The sequence below is a fragment of the Brassica rapa genome, chromosome A02, assembly GCF_000309985.2.
Source record: "Brassica rapa cultivar Chiifu-401-42 chromosome A02, CAAS_Brap_v3.01, whole genome shotgun sequence".
NCBI lineage: Eukaryota > Viridiplantae > Streptophyta > Magnoliopsida > Brassicales > Brassicaceae > Brassica > Brassica rapa.
The window spans coordinates 4,317,174-4,333,532 of record NC_024796.2 but is presented as its reverse complement, the minus strand read 5'-3'; the positions used below and the strand labels follow the sequence as shown (position 1 = coordinate 4,333,532).

Below are 16,359 nucleotides of genomic sequence, written 5' to 3'. Positions count from 1 at the left end.
GGCTCCAAAACTATTAATGGGCTTTTTAGTCTTAATATAGTTGACCCAATTTCTCAAAAAAGAGAGAGGGTAGTTTTGTCATTTGGCTTTTCTTTTAGGGTTCGAAGATCCTCCCCATTTCTTACTCTACCGAGCACACTAGCTTCCTTTCAACACGACTCATCACTATTGATCCCGGATTTGAATCGGAAGATCTCCCAACACTGAGCATCCCTCCGTCGTCTTCCGATCTTATCAATGCCGGTATGACTCTCCGTCGTCTCTTTTGCTTTCTCGCTCCCCTTCACGTAGCTAATTAACTAACTCGTATGTATATAGATCGATAAGATCTTCAAAGATGATGCTAGTGAAGAGAAAGGCGAACGCGCGAGGATGGTGAGCTTCTCTTTAAACCTTTCGTCGATTATTTAGGGTTTTTCAGATTCACTAATTTGATTTTATGAATCTTGTAGGCATCGTTTATCGGTGCGATGGCTATTGCTGATCTCGTCAAGTCTACCTTAGGGCCAAAGGGAATGGTACACTTCTGATCCAAGAACTCTCCGTAAACTCAATTTATTGAACCGGTTTCCTTTCGCTGGTTAACTATATTTATTGAGAATTGGTTTAGTTTGGTTTAGTAAGAATATACTTGTATATATACATACACTTATGTAGTTGACCGTTGAGATTAATGAAAGATATCTTCATTTCTAACAAACTCTTACTTTCATATCCTCTCAATCCTATTGTTGTGTAGGATAAGATCTTGCAATCTACTGGTAGAGGTCATTCCGTCACTGTGACTAACGATGGTGCTACTATTCTCAAGTCACTTCACATTGACAACCCTGCTGCTAAAGTTCTTGTTGGTATACATTCTCTCCTGCAACTTCCTTCCTTTTAAGCTTTTTTTTTTTTTTAACTTGTTGCTGTCTTTCTTACTGATTGTTGTTTTTCAGACATCTCGAAAGTTCAAGATGACGAGGTTGGTGATGGGACTACTTCTGTTGTTGTCTTGGCCGGGGAGCTTCTCAGGGAAGCTGAGAAGCTCGTTACTTCTAAGATCCACCCCATGACGATTATAGCAGGTGAAGATGAGATAACTTGTATTAGCTTCTTTCCATTATGAGAATATTGTCTGATTTTTTGTTTTTTTGTTTCTTGGTTTCTTAGGTTACAGAATGGCTGCAGAATGTGCTCGTGAAGCTCTACTGAAAAGAGTAATGGATAACAAGGAGAATGCAGGTAAGTCATTGTAGAAGTTGGCGTTCTCATGATTGTGTGATGTCTTCAGTGTTTAGTTAATTTCACGCACTGTTATTTATTTACAGTATTGTGTGTGTAATTGTGACAATGCAGAGAAGTTTAGGTCGGATTTGATGAAGATTGCGATGACTACTTTATGCTCCAAAATTCTCTCGCAAGATAAGGAACACTTTGCGGAAATGGCCGTTGATGCTATATTCAGGCTAAAGGTTCCATCTCTACCTCCTTTTGAAACTCAATTAGTCATTCCCGCTCTTTCTTTGGAATTGTCATGTGTTTACTTAATGCAAGAACAGGCTTCTTTGGCCGATGTCATGAAAATAGGCTGCTCTCATTTCACTATAACTATCTTTCATGGAGACGCATGGTTTCGTTCTTTAGTGTTATTTATTTGTCTCTGACATTCTGGTGTTGTCGTTCAAATAGGGAAGCACAAACTTGGAATCTATTCAGATCATCAAAAAACCTGGAGGGTCTCTGAGGGATTCATTTTTGGATGAAGGGTGAGAAACCACTTATGCCTTTTTAGCATCTGTTAAAAATCTGTTTCTCTGTACTGTTGATCTCTATTTAGTATTCATTTGTTCATGAGAACAACGTTGTGTTTTTGTGCTTTTCTTTTACATAGCTTGTACACCTTAATTTTAATTTTATCATTGCTTGAGGATAATGATCGACATTATGTCATCTTGTTATGTACGTGCACCCTTTTGTGCTTCCAGTAATTACTTCTGACATTTCAACTTAATTCTTACGCCTTCAGATTTATTCTTGACAAGAAGATCGGAATTGGGCAGCCAAAGCGCATAGAGAACGCAAAGATCTTGGTAGCAAACACTGCAATGGACACTGATAAAGTCAAAATTTACGGTGCACGTGTCCGTGTGGATTCTATGACCAAGGTTGCTGAGATCGAAGGGGCTGAAAAGGAAAAGATGAAAGACAAGGTTAACAAGATCCTTGCCCACGGTATCAACTGCTTTGTCAACAGGCAGTTGATCTACAATTTTCCCGAGGAACTCTTCGCAGATGCTGGTGTACTTGCTATTGAGCATGCGGACTTTGAAGGAATAGAGCGTCTTGGTTTGGTTACAGGCGGTGAGATCGCTTCAACCTTTGACAACCCAGAGTCTGTTAAGCTTGGGCATTGCAAGCTCATCGAAGAAATCATGATTGGTGAAGACAAGTTGATCCATTTCTCTGGCGTTGCGATGGGCCAGGCTTGTTCAATCGTCCTACGTGGTGCTAGGTATCCATTTTTTCGCTCCCATTAAGACTTTGTACTGAGTAATGTTATCTTTTGGTGACATTTTTTTCTGTGGTAACTTTGTTCTTGCAGTCACCATGTTCTAGATGAAGCTGAAAGATCACTTCATGATGCCTTGTGTGTGCTCTCCCAGACAGTGAATGACAGTAGGGTGTTGCTCGGAGGTGGATGGCCGGAGATGGTGATGGCAAAGGAAGTAGATGAGCTTGCAAGGAAAACCGCTGGCAAAAAATCACATGCCATTGAAGCTTTCTCACGGGCTCTTGTAGCTATACCGACAACAATCGCTGACAATGCTGGTCTAGACAGCGCCGAATTGGTCGCTCAGCTTCGTGCGAAGCACCACAACGAAGGGTGTAACGCCGGGATCGATGTCATCTCTGGAGCTGTAAGTAAACTTTAATATACAAAATCTAGGATTGGGCATCTTGAAATGTTGATGATGAGCGTTGAATCTTTTACAGGTAGGAGACATGGAGGAGAGAGGAATCTATGAAGCATTCAAAGTGAAGCAAGCGGTTCTGCTTTCTGCAACAGAAGCAGCTGAGATGATACTGCGAGTGGATGAGATCATTACTTGTGCTCCCAGGAGGAGAGAAGACAGGATGTGATGACATTACATGATCACAAACCTCTCCAGTGGTGATGTTAAATGCATTAGATTGTGATTTTGATTTGGATCAGAAAACAGCTTCATATGTTTGATGTTTGCTCCTTAAACTTGTCTCTTTGGTTTGGTTTGGTTTGGTTCTTTTTCGAATATGGTTTTGACTTGGGTTTCAGAGGTTTTGACGAAATGTATGGAATCACCTGCATCCGATACAATATCAACTATTTGTATCTCTTTCGGTCAGAGGATGATCCATGTATGTTAGATAATTTTGTTTCTTTTTTCACAAGTATGATCAATATTTTACCATGTTGATATTTGAACGTGTTTCATAATCTATAGTCTAGTTGTAAAACTAAAAATAAGGTTTGTAGAAAAGGGCAGAAGAATACGAAATCAGTTCAAGTAATATGGATACAACAACAAACCTCGAAATGATTTTTATCATACATTTGTAAAATTGTTTAGGTATCAGTCGTCACCTAAAACTACAAACGTTGGCGTTGTAAAGTTGGGCCAACCGACCAAAACACGTTATAAAGGAGAGCAGATCATCACATGGGACCTTATAATCGCGATCTTTATTTATAGCGTCACCTTTTTGTAAAATGTCTTACCAGAAAATTATGTAGCTTTATTTAGATGAGTTGAATCGCAAGAATATCCATGATTCGAATAGATTTCGATTTAAAAGACACTAAAAGTGCAACAATTCAATAGAAATGCATGATACTATTGATCCAACTTGAACTCATATGCTTTTATTTATTTGCAAGCTTAAATTTAGGATTTCTCAAAGGTGTTTGATTTAAATCAGATTTTTACAAAATCTTATCACAATTTTTATTCAAGACTTTTTTTTGTTCTCGTCCCTTTTCATTTGTGTTGAGGTCACTGCATATTCCCCTAACGAGAAAGCATTATAAGATCTTGTTGAGACCTCTTTTTATTGATAAAATTATTGACAAAACAAAATTGATTCTTGATTGATAATAATAATAATAACATAAAGACATAATTATGAAGCACTGTGACCATTGGATGATTGATTTGCATATGAGCCGATTAGATAATTGATCGGCTGATCTCAAGTTGACATTATTTCATTTGTGCCATAAAATAGTAAGGTTTACTCAAAGTATTTATAAAAAAGTGTATGATATTTTTGATACTCTAGTCAGAAATACTTTTTTTTTTTGTAAAAAAAAAACGTCTGATTAGGTCGAGAAAAAGACTGAAATTAATTAGTCCAATGGGATTAATATACTTATTTTTATTGACGATACTTTAACCAATCGATAAAACTAAAAGTTATTAGGAAAAGGTATTGCATAAGCGTAAGTAAGGCTGTTCAATATGGTAAAACCGAACCGTACCGAACCGAACCGAACCGAAATAGACAATATGGTTTGGTTTTGGTATATACCATATAAACCGAATGGATATAATTTTATAAAAACCGTAGGATTTGGATATGGTTTGATATATAACCGATTAAACCGAATAAACCGAACAAAACCGATTAAAAGTAGAAAATGTATCTATTTTATAACAATACATGAAAATATATTTGTTACATAAGTTAAATTTGTGTTAATAACTATTACCATAATTTTATAGTAATAAAAACCCTTAATTTGTAAAACACTTGAACTATAACTAAATAACAATACATCGCAATTCAGACATCTTATTTTTTAAGTCTTTTTTTGATTTTTTTGCTTTATTTTAGTCTTCACTAAATTAATATGAAGATTATAAATTTGATGGACAATAATTAATGGAAATTTTCAATTGAAAAATCATGACTTTAATGTACACTAAATATGTAAGAGTGGAAAAACTTTTTTTTCATGTTTCTGTTTTGTTTCGTATTTTTATTTTCAAAATTTCAAGCTTTGACTTTAGTCATATATTTGATTATTTTATTTCATGGTAGAAGCATTTTTATTTTTTTGTTCATTTATTTGAACATATAATATATTTTAATAAATGACTGTGTTGACATATGACTCTAAAATTCATATAATATGATCTCAAACAAAATAATTATGTTTTTTGGTATAAAATCGGATAAACCGAAAACCGACGGTATATAAACCGAACCGAAGTAAATATGGATTTAGAACGGTAGTTATATTTTACTAACCGAAATACCGAAAACCGAAAAAAATCGAACTGAAACCGAACCGATATCCGGATTGAACACCCCTAAGCGTAAGTATTAAATATAAGTTAAGATCTTGGCCGGTCAATAATCACGTAAGGTTTTATACAAGAAGATTGTCCCTGCCTATGGGTCAAAAGCCAGAAATGACGCCATTTACTATCAAGTAATCATATTATAATTAGCTTTTAAGCATAGATTATGAAATTACTACTGTAGATATCGCTTTCTTGGTCATCACATGGTCATCTTCCATCAAAATCAAGAAAGGAACTGGCACCCACCACTAACGTAATAAAAGCAAAGCATGAGTAAGCAAACTACTTTATTCGTCACTATTAAAAACGCAGCTCATCCTTCACTCTTCCTTCCCCTTCTCTTCTCTTCTCTCTTTCTCACTAAGCAACAAAGAAAGAAACAATGAGCTTCTTCATCCAAGACTCTGGTCTCATTGTCACTCAACTTCTCTACCAAATGGCTGTTTTCATCACCCTCTTGAGATGGATCTTTGCTTGGATCTTACGTTACCGATCCAAATCAAGAACCTCTGCTCCTCCCGTTTCTTCACAGGCCATCAAACAGAGCCTCTCCGTGACTACGTTCCATGACGCGTTGGAGCGATCTCCGGAACTGATCAGCGACACGTGTGCGGTGTGTCTCGGTGACCTGGAAGACGGGGATGAGGTTAGAGAGCTAAGAAACTGTAGCCACGTGTTCCACCGCGAGTGTATTGACAGGTGGCTGGACTACGAGTGCTGCGGCGGAGATGGTAACGAGGGAGAGGAAGATAACCACCGCACTTGTCCTCTCTGTAGGACTCCGCTTCTTGCTGCTGATACATCGTCGTGTGGGGATTGGCCGGCCAAGACAGAACCTAGCTGGGCCGTTGAGCGGCTTCTCTACCTCTTTGGAGACGATCTTCTCGTTTGACTTCTATTTTTATTTTTCAAATTTTATTTGATTTTTAGGCGATCAACTGAAATTACGTTGGTCAATTTTGTAAATTGTGAAATTAATGGATATAATAGGAAATATGATTATAATATCAAAATTTTAACTGACAAAAAAATATCAAAATTTTAAACTTCTTTGTGTATCAGCAAATCTCTTACTTAGGTGACGTTTAAGTAATTTTGTTAGTATGTGTTCATAAAATGTTCGTACAAAACTTAATGGTAACACTTTCCCTTTCTTATGTCATTCTACCTACGTCATTAAGTAACTTGCCAACATATTACTGTATTAACCTAACCCATAACTGAACGGGACAAGAAAAATCCCAGAATGATCAATCCAACATTTCCACAGTAACCTCACATTCTAGCCTTCTAGCATATGTGAATGATAACCACCTGAAACATGGACCAAGATCTTAACCTCTTATGGTTTTAACTGGTCGGAGTGTGGAGTCCATTCAAAATTGAAAATGTTTACATATAGTCTATAGAATTTGATTTTGTTGTTCAAAAAAAAGTCTATAGAATTTGAGAAATACAAAGGTTTGGTAGGAAAGTTGGACTTGCAATCATATAATTTGAGTATTTGGTTCTGTGGTTGATTTTTTTTTTTTTTGAGTATTTGGGTCATGCGGTTGACGTTGTAACGTGTTGAAGAAAGCCTGTTAATTTTCTTCTAATATTCTCCAACACATGGTCTCCATCCACTCCATTCCTTTCTTCTTTCCCCCTCTCTTTTTATGCATCTCTCTCGTATAATTTATCTACACATCTACATTTTAATCACTATGCCATGTGCAATTATTTTTATACGTTTGTTTTTGTTACAAAATACATAAGAAATGTTGAAGTAGAAGCCCTTACTTGGATGGTTTACATTGAGGTTTATCTCCAGTGGAATCAGGTTCCTTATTAAACCACCATATCAAATACCTTTCCTTTCCCCTCTTTCTTCCATATACTCATCTTCTCTAAAACCCCTACATCATTGTCTCTTTTTGTATATATAACACACTTACAAACACACACCAATTCTTATTAGACCCTACATTCTAAACACAATCTTCCAACCCAAATCTCAAAATTACAAAGAAATGGGTCGTCATGATACATACTTCTTCTGCCTATCCATATTGTTACTTCACAACACATTGACGAATGTCGACGCCTTGGCATGTAACTGGGGGACACAAGCGAGCCATCCTATTCCGCCAAACATAGTAGTAAAGCTCCTCAGGGACAACGGGTTCAACAAGGTCAAGCTATTTGAAGCTGACCCTGGTGCACTTAGAGCCCTTGGTAAATCCGGTATTCAAGTCATGGTTGGTATCCCCAACGATCTCTTAGCAACTATGGCATCTACCGTTACCGCCGCCGAGCTTTGGGTTCAACAAAACGTCTCTCAATACATCTCTAAATATGGAACCGACATAAGGTAAATTGCAACGCAGTTCAAGAAACCAATCTCATATCTTAAACAAAACACATGCTTAAGTTTCTAAGATTAGTTTAATAAAGCTCCAAAGACATGTTTAAATTTTTTTAATTGTTAATATAATTTGATCAGACATGTAGCCGTGGGGAACGAGCCATTCTTGAAGACATACAAGGACAGGTTCGTCCACTCAACGTACCCGGCGCTACAGAACGTTCAAGCAGCTCTAGTGAAAGCTGGTCTTGGTCGGCAAGTCAAAGTCACGGTGCCTCTTAACGCCGACGTCTACGAGTCCGGCGACGGTCTCCCTTCCTCCGGCGACTTCCGTTCCGACATCAAAACACTAATGGTCTCCATCGTCCGGTTCCTTGCTGACTCCGTCTCGCCCATTACTTTCAACATCTACCCTTTCCTCTCTCTCAACGCCGATCCCAACTTCCCCCGCGAGTACGCCTTCTTCCCCGGCGGCGGTTCCGCAGCCGGAGGAGCTAAGCCTGTCGTCGACGGATCTATCTCTTACACGAACGTCTTCGACGCGAACTTCGACACTCTTGTCTCGGCGCTGGAGAAAAACGGCTTCGACGCGAACAAGGTGGAGATCATCGTCGGAGAAGTCGGGTGGCCCACCGACGGCGATGTAAACGCGACTCCGGCGATGGCTCAGAGGTTCAACCAGGGGCTGCTCAACCGCATCGTGAAAGGACAAGGTACGCCTCGCCGGAAAACGGCGCCGGAAGTTTACATATTCTCTCTAGTCGACGAAGACGTCAAGAGCGTCGACCCGGGGAAGTTCGAGCGTCACTGGGGAATATTCTCTTACGACGGCACCGTTAAGTACCCTCTCAGCCTCGGTAACGGACGTCAGTTAGTTCCCGCGAAGGGCGTTCGTTACCAGGCACGTGAGTGGTGCGTGCTCTCTCCTCAGGCGGCTGCGGGGAACAACGGTGGGGCGTCTGCTGATTACGCTTGCCAGCTGGCGGATTGCACTTCTCTTGGGCCGGGCTCATCTTGCGCGGCCTTGGATCCAGCCGCGAACGCGTCTTACGCGTTTAATATGTATTTTCAGAAGATGGATCATCGACGTGGCTCTTGCGTGTTCGACAATCTAGGGTTTGTTACTAAGATTGACCCGTCGCGTGGTTCGTGTAGGTTTCCTATTGAGATTGATACGAGTAGACATGAGACTTTGCGTCCTCCGCCGAGGAGTTCTGGTGCGACGGAGATGAAGTGGAGGACGGTGGCGGCGGCAGCGATGGCGGTGGGATGGGCGGTGTTTAATTGATTCTTTGGGGCTTCTTGTCGTAATTATTTTTATTCTTTTTATTACATATCTTTGTAACTACAACAGTCGATAAATGGACATACATTATAACCATAATCTACGATGTCTTTATTTTTATTTTTATTTTCATTTTTACGATGTCTTAACATACAATGGCCACAGCACTATTATTAACGACACTGGTTGGTGTGACGTGTGAGAGAAGTATGAGTTCGTATGTTAGTTAGAAATTGCTGGAGAGAAAACCTTAGACATAAAGATAAACTAACAAATGTATTTATGATTATCACTCTCCTTATAATTAATTAACTGAAGGTAACTTAATTCAACAGAGTTGTTGCAGCTAACAACAATATAAAATCGAATGATACCAAAATGGATTACATGGGATGCAACAACATTTTTTGGGTTAAAGGATGCCACGCCATTTTCTTACCAAATAGAATTGATTTTGTGTATGTGTGATCGATCCACCCTGAAACCTAATTTGTGTAAATGTGAGTTGTAATTCTGTCTTGCTAATCTGTAAATCAAAATGGGTCCATAGCTCAGTGGTAGAGCAATTGACTGCAGATCAATAGGTCACCGGTTCGAACCCGGTTGGGCCCTCATTTTTTTGCATTTTAAAGAGTATCAATAAATAAGATTCTATAAGAGTTTCAACTAAATAGTCAATTAGCAGTTAGCAATAGTTGTCAACTTACCTTAGCTTCCATTTTTCATCGTTTCAGCTTATAAATGTTTTCAATAATTGTTTGAGATAATATATAACTAACTAAACATGAATAATTTGGGTTACCTGTATCAGAAAATTGATGTTGAGTCAAGTTGTCCAACAAAGAAAAAGATGATTTATCCTTTAAAAAAAACAAACTACAAGAGTGAGAGTTCATTATCCCATCAAAGCCACTCAAGTCTCGATCTACTCTATGAAAAAAATGGTAGACCGCTAAACTAACTCACCAGACACTCACCTCATCAGCTAAAACCCCCTCTATAAATTAATGCTAATCTCCTAGTCATTTGGATATCATAAACATTCCCTCATACACTAACCAAGAAAATAAAATAAAGAGTCAACTTTTATAATAAAAATGGGTATTACTGATATGGTTTTATTTGGGTTATTATTGGTCAATGCTCTTCTACCTGTTGATACCTCAGGACGTATGCCATTTACTTACCGAAATCAATTGCAAAGGCTTTGTAGCTCCACTGAATACACCTCTCTTTGTGTCCAAACCTTACGAGAGTTTCGACATGGATCTCCTACAAGTCTCGACTTTGTGTCTTTTCTTGTCAACAAGACGATGTCTGGTTCCAGTAACCTTATTCCTCCTCTCTCCTCTTCTATGGCTTCCTATGAAGTCATTTCTCTAGACGATTCCACAAATACGTTGCCTTCACCTTCGGTTGCAGGTACACAACAAAACTAACACCGTTTCTTCACAATGATGATTATATCCTCTTCTATTCGTTATACACAATCAAATGACACAAGAAAGTAAATTATCAACACATGATTAATTCTCTAATTGATGCTTTACGGCCATTTAAAGTTGTGTCTTTCACTTTTGATTTACTACTTTCAATCTATCATAGATATGATTTTGTATATTACATGCGAATATTGTAGTGCAAATAAATTATCTACTCGGTCACTACAATAATTTTCTGAAAAGCATTTCTCTTATCTCCACCAAAGCTACCTAATAATTTTGACAAATCATGCTAGTATAAATTTTATAAAATAAAAGAAAAATACCATGAATCTAAGGTGAAAATAATAATTATATTGTCATCAATAACTTTACAGATTCATGTGAACGGCTCATGAAAATGTCAACAAGACGACTTCAGCAAGCAATGGAAGCTCTCAACGGCTCATCGAGAAAGCGTACCACCAAACACGACGTTCAAACATGGCTCTCCGCCGCCATGACTTTCCAACAATCATGCAAAGACTCCGTCCTAGACTCTGGTGGCCACTCCTCCTCCGCCGTCAGCCACATAACACAGAAAATGGATCACCTCTCTCGACTAGTCAGCAACTCCTTGGCTCTTGTTGGCACCTTCATGGAAAATCCAAAGCCAACCGTTCTTCCACGGTGGGTCTCTGCCGGAGAACGGAAGCTTCTAGCAAGCCGCACGTCTAGAAGTAGACCACACGTCTTAGTCGCCAAAGACGGATCCGGAGATTACCGGACCGTGATGGAGGCTGTCAACGCTGCTAGTGGAAATGGCAGATTCATTATATATGTGAAAAGAGGTATTTACAAAGAGAAAGTAAGAATCGAGAAAGATGAGATCACGTTGATCGGAGAAGGAAAAGACCTGACGGTGATTGTCGGCGATGATAGCGCCGCCGGAGGAACTTCCGTGCCGGACACCGCTACGATGAGTCAGTACACATACATGCATTCATTCATTTGCATACATTAAATTTATATATTTTAAAAAAGAAAAAAATCATTAATAATTAAGTAAACTCAATTAATTTTTTACAACATACAATTTACTATTATTAAATTATATAAATTTTATAGAAAATATTAAAAAAGAATTATGAGCAATATTTTTTCCCCAAATATTTATTTTTATGTAACGGGTGTAGTTTTTTTTTTTTTGGCAACAGTAACGGGTGTAGTATATGTTACGCATATATCACAAGAGTTGACAATGTGATGCAACATTTTTGCAGCCGTTACGGGTGACGGATTCATCGCGAGGGATATAGGAATCAAGAACACGGCAGGGCCTAGAGGAAAACAAGCCATAGCATTAAGCATCACATCAGACCAGTCAGTGTTATATAGATGTAGCATCTCTGGTTATCAAGACACGCTCTACGCAGCCGCTCTACGTCAGTTCTATAGAGAATGCGATATTTATGGAACCATAGATTTCATATTTGGAAACGCTGCTGCGGTTTTCCAAAGCTGTAACCTTATCTTGCGTCGCCCTAGTGATGTCAAGGCCTACAACGTTATTCTTGCTAACGGGAGGACAGACCAGCGACAAAACACCGGATTTGCCCTCCATAGTTGTAGGATCCTTACGGACTTAGATTTTTCGGGCATGAAACATAGGTATAGTTCGTACTTGGGACGGCCGTGGAAAAAGTATTCGAGGTCTATAGTGATGGAAACTTATATTGATGATGCCATAGCGGAGGAAGGATGGGCCGGGTGGTTAAACTCTGGAGATGAAGTGCTAAAGACATTGTACTTTGGAGAGTTTAAGAACTATGGTCCTAAAGCTAGAGTTTCCAAGAGGGTATGGCAAGGGTTTCATGTAATTGGGTTTGAAGAGGCAAGTTATTTTAGCGTTGGTAAATTTCTTGATGGAGTTTCTTGGTTGCCCTCTACTGGAATTAGTTTCGCTTCAGGGATTTAATTAGTGAAAGAGAAAAAATGAGAGAAGACATATGATGGATGGTTTTAAGTATACGGTTAAGGATTTATACACTTTATAGATTAACATCGAATGTAAATTCAGTTTTATATGGTCATGATATTTAAAATTAAGTGAAATGTTCATGATATTTACAATTAAGTTCCAGACTATATGAAGATTTTATATCAGGGATTCAACAAGGGTGCACGGCTCACTGGTACTGGTAAAGCAACTGACTTCGAATTTACCAAATTTTTAAAAAACCTTTGTTTCAAAAAATATTTCTTTTAAAAACCTTTATTGTATTATACAGGAAAACGAAGGTGCATTTTAAAATATAATACCAGAGCATCTTTATCCTTAGTTTTTATGAAAACGAAAATAAAAATTAATATTTAATTAATATGTACGTTAGGATAGTTATACTTATACATATGCATTTTAATGTGTTTGTTTTGGGGGGGGGGGGGGGGGGGGGTGGGGGGTGGGGGGTGGGGGGGGGGTTTGAAGGATAATAACTTATTCTGCTCTCTCTCGTTTTTCTTATGTTTTTAGATGACGATACAATTTTTGATGATAAAAGTTGCGTTCCAAAAAAAATTCAACTTTTGATGCTACTTAACATGTAAAAACCAAAATATTCTTATTATCTCATTAAATTCATAAATAATATAGATATTCGACCAACATTCATTATGATGAATTTTTAGGCGCACAACAACAAAGATGTACGGCAGAGTGAGCAAAAGGATCTCGCACACATAAACCAATAGTTCCCAGTGGGAAACGAGGCGGTCCGCATGGAATTTTACACTCTTCGCTAGTATTGCACCCACCTCTAAATTTACATTCGTCAGGAGGGTTGCCTTTTCCTTCTATCTTCAATACTATAAATTAACCCAAAAAAACGACAATGATTATAAGTTTATTACAAGTTTCTAAGAAATTATGTATTGTTCTACAGAACATTGTCTACTAATTAATTTTGTTATAATTAGTTACAAACGTAAATTTCGTCAAACATGTGTTGCAAAAATTCCAAATGAAAACAAGTTTTATAAATAACTTAACAAGAGAGAGAAATAAAGAAGTATTTACTTTTTGATTGGGAAACAAATAGCAAAGAACATAAGATGAGAAGTGTTGCAAGTTGGGACTTTGACAAAGCCATCGCTTGAATAATATTTTGATAATTAAAGTTTGTTTTGCTTGGTCTAAAAATAATTAAAAGGGGAACATGCGTATATATAACAAATGGAATAGTCAAATCTCTAATACATGATTATTTTTGTCAAATACCAAAATAGGAAATTATTTAATGGGTTGAGATTTGGTAACAGAGACATTCAATGAATAAGTTTGGTAAAATGTGTAAAGATAAAATTATACTTATTTGTAACTGTAAAATTATAAACTTACCTTGAAAATTATATATATGGTAAAGTCCACCAGGGTTTTGAATTTGAAGTTAAGGCAATAACAAATGAAGTTAAGGCAAAAACAAATAAGAAGAAATTTTTTTTAAAAAACTTCAATGTGGATAACAAGAGAAGTTGAACCAAAAGGTAAATCATCAACATGTACAAATTAAAAACTTAATATGCAAATAACTATGATTAGATCTCAACATCTTCTATAGGTAATATATTTATGTATATGGTTTTAAGAAGTATACTAATACTAATTTAATAACTGAAGATTACTTGCAATATTATTCTAAACATTGATTAAAATAAGAAGCCTTTAAAAAAGCAAGCAAAATCAAGTGGGAATATTAGAATAATAATCCTTATCTATAGTAAAATTTTAGAAGTAAATTTGTTGATTTGTCATCTTCTCCATAATTTTAGGATAAGTCATTAGTTTAATTAATATTATTTAATATTTTATTTATATATGTATATATTTATCATGAAATTTAAGATAATTAATAAACAAATATTAACTAATTCTACCAATATGCATATACTATTATTTTCTAAACAGTATTTTAATATATATACTATCATGATATTTAGTATATTTTATTAATAAATAGATATTATCATATTAACAATAGATATTAAACAAATTCTACTGATAATAGTATCATAATTATGTTTATCTTATATTTAGTTATGATTTTAATGATTAATATTATAGCAGTTTCTCCGATTCTTATTAAAAATATTGATCCAAATACATATTATTGCAAAATTAAATTTAAGATTAAAGGTAAAGCATCATTAGAAATATCGTAAAATATAAAATGTATTCTTATGTTAAATATTTTATATATTTTGAATATTAAAAAATTATATTCCTAACCTAAAATAAATTAATATTTGAACATGACGAACATAAAATTATATTTTGATTCCTAAAATCACAAATGTTATCAAAACAATATACTTAAAACTAAAATAATAAATATTATATAAACGATAAAATAAAAATTAACCCAAAAATATTAAAAATATGGAAGAATGAAAAACTAGGATAAAAACATTAAATAACATTACAATTGACAAATAATAAACATAATATAAATATAATCTAAGAGAATATAGAGATAATGTTTTATAATTTATTTATTTTGTGTTTTTGTCTAACTGTTTTTAAAATATAAATTATAAAAAAATATATAATATTTACTGGCTATTGTTATTCTGTTGATGTTTATGTATTGTGATTGTTTATAATCTTTTCAATGCCAGTGAACTTTTTTAAGTCTGCAAATATAATAAGTGTTTAGTTTCAATTCTAAGAATGATTTTATTATTACTATTTTCTGATTCAATATCTACATCCCATAAATAAATATAAAACATTAAAATAAATATCTAATTTAATAATTTGAAATTTGTATAAAATAAACATTAAAATTAAAATTCATTAGGTATATATATTAATCCAAATAAGATACGAGCCATCAATTAGTTCAGCGTTTCAGTTATTGTATTTTTTTCCCACATTCTAAATTTTTTGAATGACATTTATACTAATCTGTTTATTAATGAATTGTCTTCTCACTCGTCATATATATATATATATATATATGTATTCAACCTTCAATATTTTTTGTTTTATTCAACATTGGAAAAATGAGAAGTGATTTTGCTGAAAAATGAGTACTAGATAATTGACTAAACATGTGAGGTTTTAGAAAAACTGAGGACAACTAATATGAAACTTAAGTATTTAAAAACATGATGGGTCCATAGCTCAGTGGTAGAGCAATTGACTGCAGATCAATAGGTCACCGGTTCGAACCCGGTTGGGCCCTGCTCTTTTAAATATTAAAATAAAATATTATTATTTGTTGTTTTTTTAGAGTATAACTCATGGGTCAAGTTAGTTAGGGGATAAAAGAACGGTGGGCTAGTAAGGCCCAAGAAGGATAAGCTGATTCTAACGTAATCAAGATCTGTAGAAGAAGCCTTTAACCCCCATCGTCTTATTAAATGTTAGTGGCGCTTCTTTCAAGTCTTGTTAAAAACTGCTTTGTACGTAGTAGGTTTATGAAAGTTGCTAGCTTTTTTTTTTGCGTACACAAAGCCTCGTGTGTAAAAGCAATATTAATATTGTAGTCACTATTCACACTAAAAAAATGAGTAATTACTATAGCAATAATTTAGATCATCTAAGCTGTCAATGTTGCGTATAAATGTGCATATTATAGGGCACCAATCAAGCATTTGTTCAATATACAGTATTTATTTTATTCCTAACCAAAACGTCTTGTGGTGCTAGCGGCACCGTTCTTAGTTAATTCATATTAAACCGAACACGCTAAGCCCAACAAAAAGAAAAGATAACAATCCTTTACATCATATAGTCAAATGTTTTAATCCGGTCAGAACGTGGGTTTACATGTCCTTTTTTTTCTAAATTATACAGAGGTATCCTGACCTACAGAAGTGATCCATACTAGTCACGTGTTTCTACGTGTCGGTCATCTGTCTTTGACGATGCTGAAATGTTAATTATTCAGTGCAGTGCCGTCCCGTAGTCGAGAG

General features: G+C 35.8%; 4 protein-coding genes, 1 long non-coding RNA gene and 2 other non-coding genes across 7 annotated transcripts; 6 read left to right on the top strand and 1 right to left on the bottom strand.

The window, feature by feature from the left end:
• Positions 1-53: 53 nt before the first annotated feature.
• On the top strand, positions 54-3,442 carry LOC103851385 (T-complex protein 1 subunit beta). Its single transcript, XM_009128240.3, has 11 exons — positions 54-243; positions 319-375; positions 453-518; positions 740-851; positions 942-1,070; positions 1,156-1,227; positions 1,342-1,457; positions 1,675-1,751; positions 2,012-2,497; positions 2,588-2,903; positions 2,980-3,442. The coding sequence occupies exons 1-11, from the start codon at positions 238-240 to the stop codon at positions 3,124-3,126; spliced, it is 1,584 nt and encodes a 527-aa protein (XP_009126488.1). The 5' UTR covers positions 54-237; the 3' UTR covers positions 3,127-3,442.
• Positions 3,443-5,350: 1,908 nt separating this feature from the next.
• Positions 5,351-6,386, top strand: LOC103851384 (probable E3 ubiquitin-protein ligase RHA1A). Its single transcript, XM_009128239.3, has one exon. The coding sequence runs from the start codon at positions 5,713-5,715 to the stop codon at positions 6,220-6,222; it is 510 nt and encodes a 169-aa protein (XP_009126487.1). The 5' UTR covers positions 5,351-5,712; the 3' UTR covers positions 6,223-6,386.
• Positions 6,387-6,618: 232 nt separating this feature from the next.
• On the top strand, positions 6,619-9,061 carry LOC103851383 (glucan endo-1,3-beta-glucosidase 5-like). Its single transcript, XM_009128238.3, has 2 exons — positions 6,619-7,683; positions 7,816-9,061. The coding sequence occupies exons 1-2, from the start codon at positions 7,343-7,345 to the stop codon at positions 8,963-8,965; spliced, it is 1,491 nt and encodes a 496-aa protein (XP_009126486.1). The 5' UTR covers positions 6,619-7,342; the 3' UTR covers positions 8,966-9,061.
• A 292-nt stretch (positions 9,062-9,353) lies between these two features.
• LOC103851382 (probable pectinesterase/pectinesterase inhibitor 54) lies at positions 9,354-12,509 on the top strand. Its single transcript, XM_009128237.2, has 3 exons — positions 9,354-10,384; positions 10,782-11,366; positions 11,667-12,509. Exons 1-3 carry the CDS (start codon positions 10,060-10,062, stop codon positions 12,359-12,361), a joined length of 1,605 nt encoding a protein of 534 aa, XP_009126485.1. The 5' UTR covers positions 9,354-10,059; the 3' UTR covers positions 12,362-12,509.
• On the top strand, positions 9,503-9,574 carry TRNAC-GCA. The gene has a single exon. It is a non-coding gene; the product is annotated as a tRNA-Cys (tRNA).
• Positions 12,510-12,985: 476 nt separating the features above from the next.
• Positions 12,986-16,330, bottom strand: LOC103851381. The gene is made up of 2 exons (XR_629770.2): positions 13,460-16,330; positions 12,986-13,248 (listed from the first exon to the last, which is right to left on the bottom strand). It is a non-coding gene; the product is annotated as an uncharacterized LOC103851381 (long non-coding RNA).
• TRNAC-GCA lies at positions 15,555-15,626 on the top strand. Its single transcript has one exon. It is a non-coding gene; the product is annotated as a tRNA-Cys (tRNA).
• Positions 16,331-16,359: the final 29 nt, after the last annotated feature.

Coding starts and splice junctions, on each gene's coding strand:
- LOC103851385 (XM_009128240.3), top strand. Junction 376..452: donor AAGGCGAACGCGCGAGGATG/GTGAGCTTCTCT, acceptor TGAATCTTGTAG/GCATCGTTTATCGGTGCGAT. Junction 2,904..2,979: donor TCGATGTCATCTCTGGAGCT/GTAAGTAAACTT, acceptor AATCTTTTACAG/GTAGGAGACATGGAGGAGAG.
- LOC103851384 (XM_009128239.3), top strand. CDS start 5,713: ATGAGCTTCTTCATCCAAGACTCTGGTCTCATTGTCACTCAACTTCTC.
- LOC103851383 (XM_009128238.3), top strand. CDS start 7,343: ATGGGTCGTCATGATACATACTTCTTCTGCCTATCCATATTGTTACTT. Junction 7,684..7,815: donor AAATATGGAACCGACATAAG/GTAAATTGCAAC, acceptor TAATTTGATCAG/ACATGTAGCCGTGGGGAACG.
- LOC103851382 (XM_009128237.2), top strand. CDS start 10,060: ATGGGTATTACTGATATGGTTTTATTTGGGTTATTATTGGTCAATGCT. Junction 10,385..10,781: donor GCCTTCACCTTCGGTTGCAG/GTACACAACAAA, acceptor ATAACTTTACAG/ATTCATGTGAACGGCTCATG. Junction 11,367..11,666: donor GCCGGACACCGCTACGATGA/GTCAGTACACAT, acceptor ACATTTTTGCAG/CCGTTACGGGTGACGGATTC.